Here is a 13488-nt window from a genome sequence, read left to right as displayed (position 1 = left end):
AACAAAATAAAATTAAAAAAAAAAATACAAAATTTAAGGCCACACAGGAAATACGTAAGATGACAAACAGGAAGTAACCACCCAAAATCCCCTGGGAAAAGAAAGAAATGACGCAGTTAAAAAAAAAGTTTAGCAACCATATTAAGAAATCAAAAAAATAAACTTTTCTGCCCAAATAGGGCACGAAAAAGTTAAAACCAACCAATTCACAGCCTCCGATCAACGGAGATAATTAAAAAAAAAATAGCAATTAAGATGTTGAAGGTGACAATTGATCCAGAAAACTCTGGGCATCCGATGGAGAATCAAAAAAAACGAAGGACTCCATCTGACATGCGAATCCTTAGACGTGCAGGGTACAGCAGCGCTGGTCTTAAATCCATCTTATAGAATTCCGACATCACAGATCTGTAGCGAACCTGTTGGTCCCAGATTGGTTTACTGAAATCTTCCACGAATCGGAACTTAAGATCCGAAAAATCAATGAAACCTTTAGATCGAGCGAATCGAAACAGTCTCTCCTTATCTTGAAAGTAATGAAAACGTAAAATAACATGCCTAGGTCTATCTGATCTAGACGAGTGTGATGGGATTCTGTGAACACGATCCAGTAGCGGTGGTTGGTCAAGAAATACAGTAGGGAATGCATCTTTTAAAAGTTGAGAAAAAAACTTCATGGGGTTGTTAAATTCAACAGCTTCATGCACCCCAATCATTCGTAAATTCTGCCGTCGCATCCTAGATTCCAAGTCAGAGTTTTTAAAAGTCAGAGAGTCAAGTTTCTTCTTCATTACATTAATTATTTCTTCGATTTTCCCCATCTTAAGCTCACTTTGTTGCGCAGATTTTTGAAGATCAGATATAGCCGACTGATGTTCCGCAATGGATGTTTGCATCTTATCGATTGAATCGGCAATTTTCTGGAGATTAATTGAGATCTCCGTATGAATCAGGTCCATAACAGAACCTGCAATTTCCGTACGAATCATCTCCCTAACAGAGGTTGAAATTTCCCTCTGAATTAACTCCGATATAGCTTTCAAAGTCACCGGTGATTCAGTTGGAGGAAAATCCATGCCTTTCGGTTTAACCGGAGGTTTACCATCCTTGGCGTTTTTCCCGTTCTTAGACATAGCAAATCTGAGTTTCATCCAGTTATCAGAGAGTTCAGTTTAATTCAAAGTATTGTAAGAGTTGATACCTTAATGGTTAATTAAAGTATAGCTGATCATAGAAAAAAAACTCAGAGGTAATGGAGCGAGTCAAGAACGCGACTTCACTCCATGAGCGCTACCGGAAGTCCCCGGCTTTTTTCTTAAAGATGTGCTGGGTGCCTTCCGACTACCGTTGCATTCTCTGCGAATCGGAATCTGTCCGCGGCCTGGGGGTTGGGGTGGTGGGACACTGCGGTGTTGTCTGTTTCCATCACGGCAGGCAGGTCATCTTCTTGTATGTCTGCCTGCCTCGATGTCGAAGGTCGAGGTTCGTCGTCTGCTGTGGCTGATTGGAAGGCTTGAAAAACGACAGTATGCTTGACTGCTAGCCTCGTGCATTTTTCTATCATACAGTTCTTTGTAAGCACTCAAACCATCTTGCAAATATGCCCTAAACCGACATACTCTTTCAAAATTAAAAGCGTACTTTTCTGCAATCATTGCAGCCAAAATCTCATGCAGTTGCTTCACGTTCAGTTCCTGGACAACCTCACTTTCGGTCCGTTCGGTACTGCATTGGGTTTCGATTCCTTTCCTCTTACAATTGCATCAGCTCTTCATCTATCAGTTCTTGGACATGAGATGCCAAAACCACTTCAACATCATCTTCGTCAGCTTCCACAAGGCAAACTCACTTTGTCCTTACTTTGTTCACCATGATCGAAACGCTTAATTATGTCTAGTTTTACACTAAGTGTAACACCCTTACGAGCTCTTTTAGGCTTTTCCGATACCTTAGAACTCATCTTGCAAACGGATGCTCACAGGCACGTGCTTAAGCAATGCCGGCTAGAATACCATTCCGAGTCCGGGGGAGGAGCAGCTGCTCAGGGTGCGCGCTGCTTTTTTTCACGCGCTGCCTTTTTTCGTAACAGTGAAAACACCTTCTGTTAGCGAAAACAGGTAACTAATGTAGGTCTTTCGTAACAGTGAGGTTTCGTAAAGCGAACGTTTGAAAAGCAGGGGACACCTGTAAATGTGCAGACTAAATGGGGAGAAAATCCAAAAAATCTGAGATGCAAAGGGATTTAGGAGTCCTTTTGCAGAGCAACCGAAAGGTTAATTTGCAGGTTGAGTCGGTGGTGAGGAAGGCAAATGCAATATTAGCATTCAAGAGGTCTAGAATACAAGAACAGGGATGTGATACTCAGGATTTATAACACACTGGTGAGGCCTCACCTTGTGAACAGTTTTGAGCTCCTCATCTAAGAAAAGATATGCTGGCATTGGAGAGGGTTCAGAGGAGGTTCACAAGGATGATTCTAGGAATGAAAGGGTTATCATACCCTCTGGGCCTGTCTTCGCTGGAACTCAGAAGGATGGGGTGGGGGGGAGATCTCATTGAAACCTTTCCAATGTTGAAAGGCCTAGACAGAGTAGACGTGAAAGGATTTTTCCCATGGTGTGTGAGTCTAGGACAAGAGGTCACAGCCTCAGGATACAAGGGCATCCATTTAAAACAAAGATGCAGAGAAATTTCTATAGCCAGAGAGTGCTGAATTTGTGGAATTTGTTACCACAAGCAGCTGTGGAGGCCAAGCCATTGGGTGTATTTAAGGCGGAGATGGATAGGTTCTTGATTGGCTACGGCATCAAAGGTTAAGGTAAGAAGACCTGGGAGATGGACTGAGGAGGAGGAAAAAAAAGGATCAGACATGATTGAATAGCGGAGTAGACTTGATAGGCCAAATGGCCTAATTCTGCTCCTATCTTATGGGCTTCTGGTCTTATAATTGTTCTCATTTAAATTGATGACACTTGTTACAGCCCTAGGAGTTCAATTCAAACTGCATTTGGAGTTCTATCATATTATGGTCACTACTTCTCATACCCTCCCCACCACATGGGATCTTTCCACACAAGACCCTTTATTAATCATTCCACATTGCATACGACCAAATCAGAGATAATCTACTCTCTTGCAGACTCTCAAATGTACTGTTCCAAAAAGCAATTGTTAATGCATTCTTCTTCTAAAATACCCTTGCCAGTTTGATTCATCCAATCAATATCTAGATTAAAATCTCCAATGATAATTGCAATTTCCTTCAAACCTTTCCTTCCCTTCATGTTTCCCTATTTACGCTCTGACCTATAAAGAGGTCATGTTTCGGGATCTATAGATAATTTCTACCTCCATACACTGGCATCTGGATACCAGATGGTGATGCAATCAGTCAGAATGTTCTCCACGGCGCATCTCCAGAAGTTTGCCAGAGTGATTGGCAACATACCAAATTTCAATGAAGTATAGCCACTGGTATCCCTACTTCATAATTGCATCAATATGTTGGACCCAGGATTAGGTCTTCAAAGATGCTGATACACAGGAATTTGAATCTGCTATTCCTTTCCACTGCTGACCCCCTCAATGAGGTCTGGAGCATGTTCTCCCAACTTCCCCTTCCTGAAGTCCACAATCTATTCCTTGGTCTCATTGGCATTGACTACAAGATTGTTGTAGCGATACCACTCAACCAGCCAGTCTATTTCACTCCTGTATGCCTACTTGTTGGCAGAATCTCAGATGGTGACAACACTTGATTCATTGACGAAATTATAGATGGAATTTGAGTTGTGCACCTGTGTTGATTGCAAGCGAGGAGATATTGTAGGTTTTCGCAAATAAAATAGCGGAGGTGTTTTATGTTTCAGAATGCTTTAGCAACTCGTTTATTGAACACCTAGAATGGAACTCAAAACATGCTAAAAACCTTTTACGTACTTACGCTATCACATCAGACCAGGCTCTTGAAGTTAAACCCCCAATTCAATGTCGATGGTTGTGAATTATGTACATTTCCACCAATTACATTACCCTGCACAGGAGCCCCCCTGCCCCACCCCCCAGAATTTACTGTCTAGAGCTCAGGTCTTACAGTCCACAGGTGGAGGAGCTGCAGGCGACTCTGGCTCATCCAGAGGTGTGTTGACATGCTCATGGTCATGTCACGACAGCAAGGGGCATGGTAGCAGAATCCTCCAAATCTTGGCAGGCCAGTATAAGGCGATCTACGGAAATGCATTCAGATTTACCCCTGTTATCTATGATAAAAATCTTTCTCTCTGTTCCAAAATGCTGGACAGGTCATGGTAGGAGGGCCTAAGGGGATGAAGGTGGATGGAAACAAAACAGGCAGAATGTAGGTTAAAAGGAACCCCCCAAGAGTGTTGGGAGGTAGGAATAGGTGAAAAGGAATTTAATTTACTGAGGAGGATGGAATGCTGTTGGGAGTCTGGCCAGACAGTTGTGGCGTCAGGAGTGAAATCACCTGGCACTCATAATGGCTGTCGGTATACCAACTCAGCCACGGATGACTGCAGGTCCTCTTCTGGAGCAGTTCTGAGTCCCAGCAGGATGCACAGGAGACAATCATGCCAACACTCACCAGTCAAGGAAGCCCTTAGAGCAGCCTTTAAGGAGCGGTAAAACTGCTTGCATAGGCCATTGGAATGTAGGTGATATGATGTGGTGTGATGTAGTCAAACGCTGAGGTTCCAGGCCATTGCAGCCCAGACGTTTGATATGAAATGGGGACAACGGTCAGAAAAAATATCAGATAGGTTGCCAAACCGAGCAACCCAGGTGCCCAAGCCAGGACTGCAGCCATCATCAATGTTACAGGGAGAACCTCTGGCCACCTGGTGGTACAGTCTACCATGGTAAGGAGGTGCATGAAATTGCAAGGGGTGGGGGGGGTGGGAAGAGGACCAACAAGTTTCACATTGACATGGTCAAGCCATCACTAATGGACCTCAAAAGGTGCCAAATATGGTGGTTAATATTTGCTGCTGGCACTTCACACAGGCTGCAGTCCAATCACACACATCCTTTCTGAAGCATCCAACCAACTGTTTGTGCACAGCACCCACAGCACAGTCTGAGATGTCAGTAGTAATGACTATGGGTGCATTGGGGAGCAGGTGCACCAGTAGGATTGTTTTAGAGAAAAGCTCATTTGATATCAAATGTCCTAGTCATGTCTGCTGACCAGTTAAGCACTTGATTAAGGGTACTGTCTTTAAGCACACCACACAAGGAAAGCTCAAGTTCTGCAGCTCGTGGAATGAAGTGGTGATAGAAATTCATCATGCCCAAGTACTCGTGTAGTTTTTTAGTAGTGCAGGGTGGTGGGAAATCCATAATAGAGGCTACTTTTAATGGGAGGGGATTCGCACATTCTGTGGAGACACAATGGCTAAGAAAGTCAATAGTTGACAACCTGAACTGGCATTTAGCAATAATTAACCCGCATTGGCTTAAGAGCTCGAAAAGTGTGTGGAGGTGGGATACATGTTCAGATTTGGATGCACTGGGCACAAGTATGTCATCCAGGTAAACTAAAAGAAAATCTAAGTCTTTTAATACAGAATCCATCAGCCATTGAAAAGTCTGTGCTGCATTTTTCAGCCCAGATGGCATACGCAGAAAGGCAAAGAGGCTAAATGGGATTATCACAGCTGCTTTGGGAATGTCCTCAGCACATAGGCAACTGATGGTAGCTCCTAACTAGATCGACTTTGGAAAAAAGTGATTTTCGAGCTAAACGCGCTGAAAAGTCTTGGTTGTGTGGGACTGGGTAGCAATCGGGGGTGGTGACCTCGTTAAGGCATCAGTAATCACCACATGGGCGGCAGCTACCATCGAGCTTTGGGACCATGTGGAGGATGAAGCCCAGGGACTATTTGACTGGCATACAATGCCAAGTCTTTCCATGTTGGCAAACACAGCCTTCGTGGTTACCAGCTTTTCTGGATCCGGTCTACTCGCACAGGATTGGACTGGCCAGTCGTGGAAATGTGGTGTTCGACCCCATGGTTTGTGACTGTCGTGGAGAATGTGAGCTTGGTGAGGTTTGGGAATTCAGTCAAGCAAACTCACAAGTGACAGTACATGCCCTTGACAGAGTTGCTGTGAGGAACTTACTGGGAGCACAGGGTAACGATCCAAAGTCCTTGACATCCACAAGCAGTTCTTAAGATTGACCAACAGCCGTTGGGCACACAGGAAATCTGCACCAAGCAGAAGTCTAGCTACTTTAGCCAGGACAAAGTCCTACGTGTAACGTCGCCCACTGAAGCAGAGAGGCACCCACCATGTCCTGTAAGTCTGGATCTTGCTACCATTGGCAGCCTCCAGTGAGGTTCCATCACTCTTTACCTTCTCATCAATAGGTAATGCTGGCAGAACACTCACCTGACTGAGCACCCATGTCACACAAGAAGCAACGTCCTGAAGGGTGTCCATAATGAACAGTAGACGACCGCTGCAGCTGAACCCATGGGCTTCACAGACCTCTGATATCCCGATGCACTGGCACTGTCGAAGCTGCAAGGCAGTTGACACTTCCTAGCGTTCCTACCAAAGCGAGCATGGTAAGAGCACAGGCCTGGTTTTGTGTTTTGGAGGCATGGGTATCCTTTATGTTGGAGGCCTTGCTGACCGGGTTTATTGAGGTAGAGAAAGGAGGAAGAATGAGGTACTGCTGTCTTGGAAAATGTAGACTATCAGCCATTTTAGCAAGCTCCCGATAGTTCATCATGGGTGCATTAGCATGGGCTATGTGAAGTTAATTAGGCATTTGTTGCATGAAGAGTTCTTTAAAAATAAAACAAGGATTGTGATTTCCCAGGTGAGACAGCATGTGGTACATTAGCTCCGACGGTTTAGCATCACCAAGGCCGGGAAAGGAGTGCAATTGTTTGGCGCGCTCAGACTACAACTGTCCAAAAGTCTATAAAAGGTGAGTTTCAGCAATCAGTATTTATCACATTCAGGCGGGTGTTCTAGTAGACTCACTGCTCTCACAGTTGCGGAGTTGCTGAGCGGCACTACTACATAGAAATATTGTATGAACCAAGCAACAGCATTTTGCTTCTAAAACTCAGGCAACTTCAAAGCCACTCTATTGGCCAGCATATTCAATAATTCTGGAATCATCCTACAGCATCAGGGCCCTACAAGGGTCACCAATGTAGGTTTTTGCAAAAAAAAAATGGCAGAGGTGTTTTATGTTTCAGAAAAGCTGTAGCAACTCATTTGTTGAACACCAAAAAACTAAACTCAAAGCACGCTAAAAACCCTTTATCTAATTACAACATCATGTCAGACCAGCCTCTTAAAGTGAAACTTCAACACAATGTCAGTGGTTGTGAATTATGTAAATTTCCACCAATCACATTACTTAACAACATTATTTCTGATCTTCATTGACTATGTCTCCCGATGAGGAAGTCAAAAATCCAGTTGCAGAGGAAGGAACAGAGGCTCAAGTTTTGAAGCCAGTTGATTAGTAATGAGGGTATGATTGTGCTGAATGCTGAGCTGTAGTAAGTATTGCTGTTGTCCAGGTGATCCAAGGCTGAGTGGAGAGATAGTGACATTGTTACTGCTGTAGACCTACTGAGGTTATAGGCAAATTGTAGCGGGTCCAGATCCTTTCTTAGGCAGGAACTAATTCTAGCCATGACCAACCTCTCAAAGCACTTCATCACAGTAGATGTGAGTGCTACTGGGCAATAGTGTTTGAGGCAGCTCAGCCTGCTCTTCCTGAGCACCATTATGATTGATTCCCTTTATAAGCAGGTGGGAACCTCCAAATGGAGCACTGAGAGATTGAAGATGTCCTTGAACTCTCCAGCCAGTTTTTCAGTGTCCTGCCAAGTGCACTGTTGGAGCCTGACCTTCTTAAAAGGTGTTCTGAGATCGGCCCCCGAGACATACAGTATATCACAGGGTCATCAACTGAAAGGATTCGCACAGGTAGCTTTGTTCTCCCTTTCAAAGTGTGCATAAAAGTCATTCAACTCATCAGGTTGTGAAGCATCACAGCCATTTATGATGTTAGGTTTTGCCCTATCGTAAGTAATAGCCTATATACCCGACCATAGCTGAAGTGTATCTGATTCAGTAGGAGTTGCTTTTTGCTGTTGAGTTAACCTTCTGTAGGTTGTACCTGGACTTCATATAGAGTTCTGGATCACCGGTCTTCAACGCTACAGATCTAGCCCTCAGCAGATTGTGAACCTCCCAATTCATCTGCAGCCACTGGTTTTTGTATATTCCAAAGGTACACACTCATCAACACAGGCCTTGATGAAGTTGGTGACATCTGTAGAATGTTGATTCAGATCCAAAGATAAACTCCATCAACATGGTCCAGTCCACCATTCAAAGAAGTCTCTGCCTACTTTGTGGTCTTCACCACTGGTACTGCTGTTCTCAGTCTCTGCCTATATGCTGGGAGTAGAAATATAGCTTGGTAATCAGGTTTGCTAAAGTGCGGGTGTGGAATGGCACGGTAAGTGCTCTTGTTGGTGGTGTTTAACAGCAGTCAGGTGATTTGGCTCCTCTGGTTCAACAGGTGACATGTTGGTGGTACTTGGTCAGAGACTTCTTCAAGCTGCCCTGGTTGAAGTCCCCCAGATGATCAGGAAAGCATCACAGTAGGTTTTCATGATTGTTGATTATAGTGCACAGCTCCTCTGATGTCAGTCTGACATTGGCCGGGGTAGGATGTACACAGCAACCAGAATGACAGCTGAAAACGCTTTCGGCAGAAAAAAGCGGATGACATTTGACCACCAGATGTTCCAAGTCAAGGTAGCAGAACTGAGACGGAACCATCAAATCTATGCACACAATGAGTTAATTAAAAAGCAAATGATGTAGCCTCTGCCTTTGGCTCACACCTTTACTACTTTAAGACTAAATTATTTCACCATTAGCCTCAGCAAATGTCACAGAGGCTTCAGTATCAAACCCTGGAATTTCATTCTTCATCTTCCAAGCTCACTTTATTCTTAAACCCTTTCTTTTTGACCAAGGCTTGTGCATGTGTCCAATATTGTTTGCAGCTTGGAACCAAATTTTGAAAGCTAATATTACTATAAAGCACCTTGAAAACTTTTGCAAAATTTCAGGTTTTCCTTAATAATAACATAGTACAGTAACTGATTCCTTTCTTAAACACAAAACAAATAGAAAGAAAAGTACAATCCATGTTTTTCACATTACCACTTGATAGAATTTTTTAAAAATACAACTTTAGCAGCAGAAAATATTCTCAGTTTAACTTCAGGATTCCTATCCATCTCATGACACTGACAAAGAGCAGATGTAATTTTCAACATAAATAAACGTAAAAAAACGCTAGAAACATAGTGTAAATCAGACAGTACCCATGGAAAGTAGCCTTCAGAATTGGGAAAAAATGAAAACAAGTTTTAAAGTTGCACAGAATAAACAGCAGCAATTCCAAATGTTGCTCTCACTCTCATCTCAGAGGCAGATGTTAAATTGCACTTCGTGGTTTGAGCAATGTTTTCATGGTCATCATAAAGTACAGCTTTATGGTGCCAACTGTGCATCATCATGCCATTCCGGGCATGGTTAATCCTGGCCCTGTTGAGGTTTGTGCAAATGAGTTATCTACCAGTTTCCTAATATAAAAGAGGTATTGTCATATGTACAAGTGCAACAAGACACTTGCAAACAGCATCACAAGTATATAGTATCATTTCAGCAGCATTCACAAGTAGAAATTAGAGATAAATTGTACTATTTTTACAACAGGGACCACAATTCTACAAAAAAGATCCATTTTGGTGTAAAGTGATCATAGTATTGCTAAAATGTAGTGATTATGGTCAAGAACCAAATAGTTGAAGGGAAGTAGCTGTTCTTGAACTTGGTGGTGTAGGACTTCAGGTTTATGTATCTCCTGTCCAATGGTAGCTGCAAAAAGACGCATAGCAAGGCTGGTGGGGATCATTGATGATAGATGTTGCCCTCCTGAGGCAACACCTCCTGTAAATACAATCAGAGGTAGGGAGGGATGTGCCATTGATGTGCGTCCACTATGCTCTGCAGCTTTTATATGTTCCTGTGCATTTGAATTGCCGTACCAAACCATGATGCAATCAAGTAAGGATACTTTCAACAATACATCGGTAGAAGTTTGTTAGAGTGTTTGTTGACCAGCTGAACTTCCTAAGAAGAAGATGCCATCTCACTGGCTCTTCACACAACCCTGGAATATCTGGACAGCAAAGATGCATACATCAAGATGCTCTTTATCAATTATAGCTTAGCATTTAATACCATCACCCCTCAAAATTAATCAGTAAACTCCAAGTCCTGGGCCTAAATACCTTCTTGTGCAATTGGATCCTGTGTCATCAGCACAGGTGCACCACAGGGATATGTGCTTAGCCCCCTTCTCAACTCGCTTTACACCTATGACTGTGTGGCTAAGTACAGCTCCAACACCATATACAAATATGCAGATGATACCACTGTTGTGGGCTGTATCAAAGGTGGTGATGAATCAGCATACAGGAGGAAGACTGAAAATTTGGCTGAGTGGTGACATAACAACAACCATAACAACATCAGCAAGACCAAGGAACCAATTGTAGATTTCAGGAGGGGGAAACCAGTGGTCCATGAGCCAGTACGCATCGAAGGATTAGAGGGGGAGAGGGTCAGTAACTTTAAATTCCTGGGTGTCAGTATCTCAGAGGACCTGTCCTGGACACATCATATAAATGTAATTGCAAAAAAAGCACAACAGTGCCTCTTCTTCCTTAGAAGTCTCCAGTGGTTTGGCATGTCATCAAAAACTTTGACCAATTTCTATAGATGTGTGGTGGAAAGTATATGGACTGGCCGCATTACGGCCTGGTATGGGAACACCAATGCCCTTGAGCAGAAAATCTTACAAAAGGTAGTGGACTTGGCCCAGTCTATCACAGGTAAAGCCCTCCCAACCATTGATTTACATGAAACGTTGCCATAGAAATGCAGCATCCATCACCAAAGATCACCACCCAGCGACTCGCTGTTGCCATCAGGTAGAAGATACAAATGCCTCAGGACTTGCACTACCAAGTTCAAGATCAGCTACTATCCCTCAATATCAGGCTCTTGAACAAAAGAGGATAACTACACTCTTTCTATTTCTGATAATTCCACAACTAATGATCTTTCACTTTAAGGACTCTTTCTGGTTATTTCATACTCTTGTTATTTATTGCTATTTATTTATATTTGCATTTGCAGTTTGTTGTTCATTGGTCCTGTTTACAGTAATGATTTTTGTTGAGTATACCTGCAGGAAAAAGAATCTCACGGTTGCATATGATGACATGTATTTATTCTGATAATAAATTTTATTTTGAATTTTAAGAAGGTAAAGATGCTGCAGCAATTCCCTTACGATTGTATGTATGTTCTGAGCTCAGGACAAGTCATCCAGTAAGTTAAAGCCCAGAGATTTAAAGTTGCTGACTCTTTCTTTTACCAATCTCATGTAGACTGCTGCATGCACACCATTCTTCCCCTTCCTGAAGTTAACAATCATCTTTTTAGCTTTATGATGTTGAGCGAGAAGTTATTATTGCTAAACCACTCAATCAAGTGTCCTCTCATTGGTAAGTTGACTCATCACCACCTGTGATTTGTCTAACAACGGTAGTACCATCTGAAAGCTTGTGGGTGAGGTAGGAGCTGTGCTCAGCCACATAGTGGAGTGTGTGTAGACAGTAGAGCAGGGGGCTAAGTGTGCAGCCTTGAGGTGCACTCATATTGATATGCAGGAAGATGTCATCAATCATCACTGATTAAGGCCTGCTGATGGTGAAGTTACATGAAGGGATTGAAATTTTACAAGATCTAAAATTATAAAATTGCAATTCATTTTTATGTGCAAAATATTTTTCATGACGACAAGGGTATGGTCACAAGTTATATAATTAACATGATTATAAAACAAAGCAATTTGGAAATGCACTCTTGGTTTTCACTCACCTTCACTATCCTTGAACTTCTTGATAGCCACAATTTCATTGGTTTCCTACAATAAAAGATCAAAATGAACATGAAATAAAATTTCATGATAAACATTTAATAAAACATTTTCTTTTTACTTAATATTGGAATGTTGTGATGAAAAATTTTCACAGAAAAATAAGACATTTTCTTAATATGCAAATGTGAAAATACACAATAATGTATGTTCCAATGATTAGAGGTGTACAGTAAGTACTAATCTGAAAAGAAAGGCCCTGAAGAAAATTTAATGGTACAAGAAATAAAGAAAACTGCTCCAGGAAAAAAAACTCTGAAGAATTTGGGCTCTCTAACTAAAAGAACAAGCTCAAGGACTGGAGAAAGTAGGTAAACAAGTAGGTCAATGGAATGGAGTAGAAGAAATCATCAATGATCAATAAAGAAACACAGGTAATTGTATCTCTTTAAAACAATTAAGAGAGTCAAGATTATTTACTGTTATGTTAGAGCCGTACTACTACTAAATAAAATAAAAATGTTAAGGAATATCTAATTATATTATATTATATTAAAACAGCAAAATGTAAATTTCCAAAAGCTCACAGAGGATAAAACATAGTGGAAAATAAAAGGAAAGAATGAAAAAATTAGCTTAAAATTAAAGAACTTCAACTTTTCCTCATAAAACATCTCTTTTATCTGCAGAAAAACACTATAAAGTGTTAATAATGTTGGTAAGCCTATTATACTATATAGCATGCAGGGATAGTCAGGAACGATTACTTTGATGCTAAATTACTGTATTTACAATTGCTTTAATATGAATATCTATGAATCCTGGTCAAACTAAAGCTGCTTCCAAAAAAAGATAAATGTTTAATTTAATAGATCAAGAAAATTGAATCTGTATTGCTGTGTGCAGAGTAGACACGTCATCATAGCCATCAGTGTGCAGCTAGATCAACAACATATTTAGCAACATCAAGTTTACAATGGAAAGAGAAAGTAACAACCAACTCACATCCCTGGATGTACTTGTCACAAGGACATATAGTGCGTTACAGACATCTGTCTACAGGAAGGGTACACACATGGACCAAGTATTGAGCTACCATAGCAACCATCCAGTCTGCCACAAGAAAAGCTGCATTTGCACCTTCCTTAAGAGAGCACAAACACAATGCAGTACCACTGAACTTCAGGCCAAAGGAAGTATTCAAAGTGCTCCAGAAAATCGGTTACCCACAGAATTTTATCAGGAGATGCTTACTAAGGAAAGAGTGTCACGCAGATCATACTCAACACATATTGAAATATTCCACCTCGCCCTACTTTATTTATATCAGAAATGATAGCTCAACTGCTCAAACCTCACAGCATTATAATTGCTCACAAACCAAAGGCAACTTTAAGGAAGTTTGTCTCAAGAACCAGGGTACCAAAAGACAACCAACTAAAGTACCTGTGGAGACTGCAACAAGA

At 41.8% G+C, this 13488-nt stretch overlaps 1 protein-coding gene across 3 annotated transcripts in view; it reads right to left on the bottom strand.

Annotated features, from left to right (window-relative positions):
* Positions 1–13488, bottom strand: part of cdkl5 (cyclin dependent kinase like 5) — a 221695-nt gene that overhangs the window by 87014 nt on the left and 121193 nt on the right. For all 3 annotated transcript variants that reach the window (XM_063051074.1, XM_063051075.1, XM_063051076.1), the window contains one exon: positions 12025–12070. In XM_063051074.1, the coding sequence (XP_062907144.1) occupies positions 12025–12070 (46 nt within the window). The remainder of the gene's footprint in view (positions 1–12024; positions 12071–13488) is intronic.

The sequence above is a fragment of the Mobula hypostoma genome, chromosome 6, assembly GCF_963921235.1.
Source record: "Mobula hypostoma chromosome 6, sMobHyp1.1, whole genome shotgun sequence".
Taxonomy (NCBI): domain Eukaryota; kingdom Metazoa; phylum Chordata; class Chondrichthyes; order Myliobatiformes; family Myliobatidae; genus Mobula; species Mobula hypostoma.
This window is presented reverse-complemented; position numbering and strand designations above follow the sequence as displayed.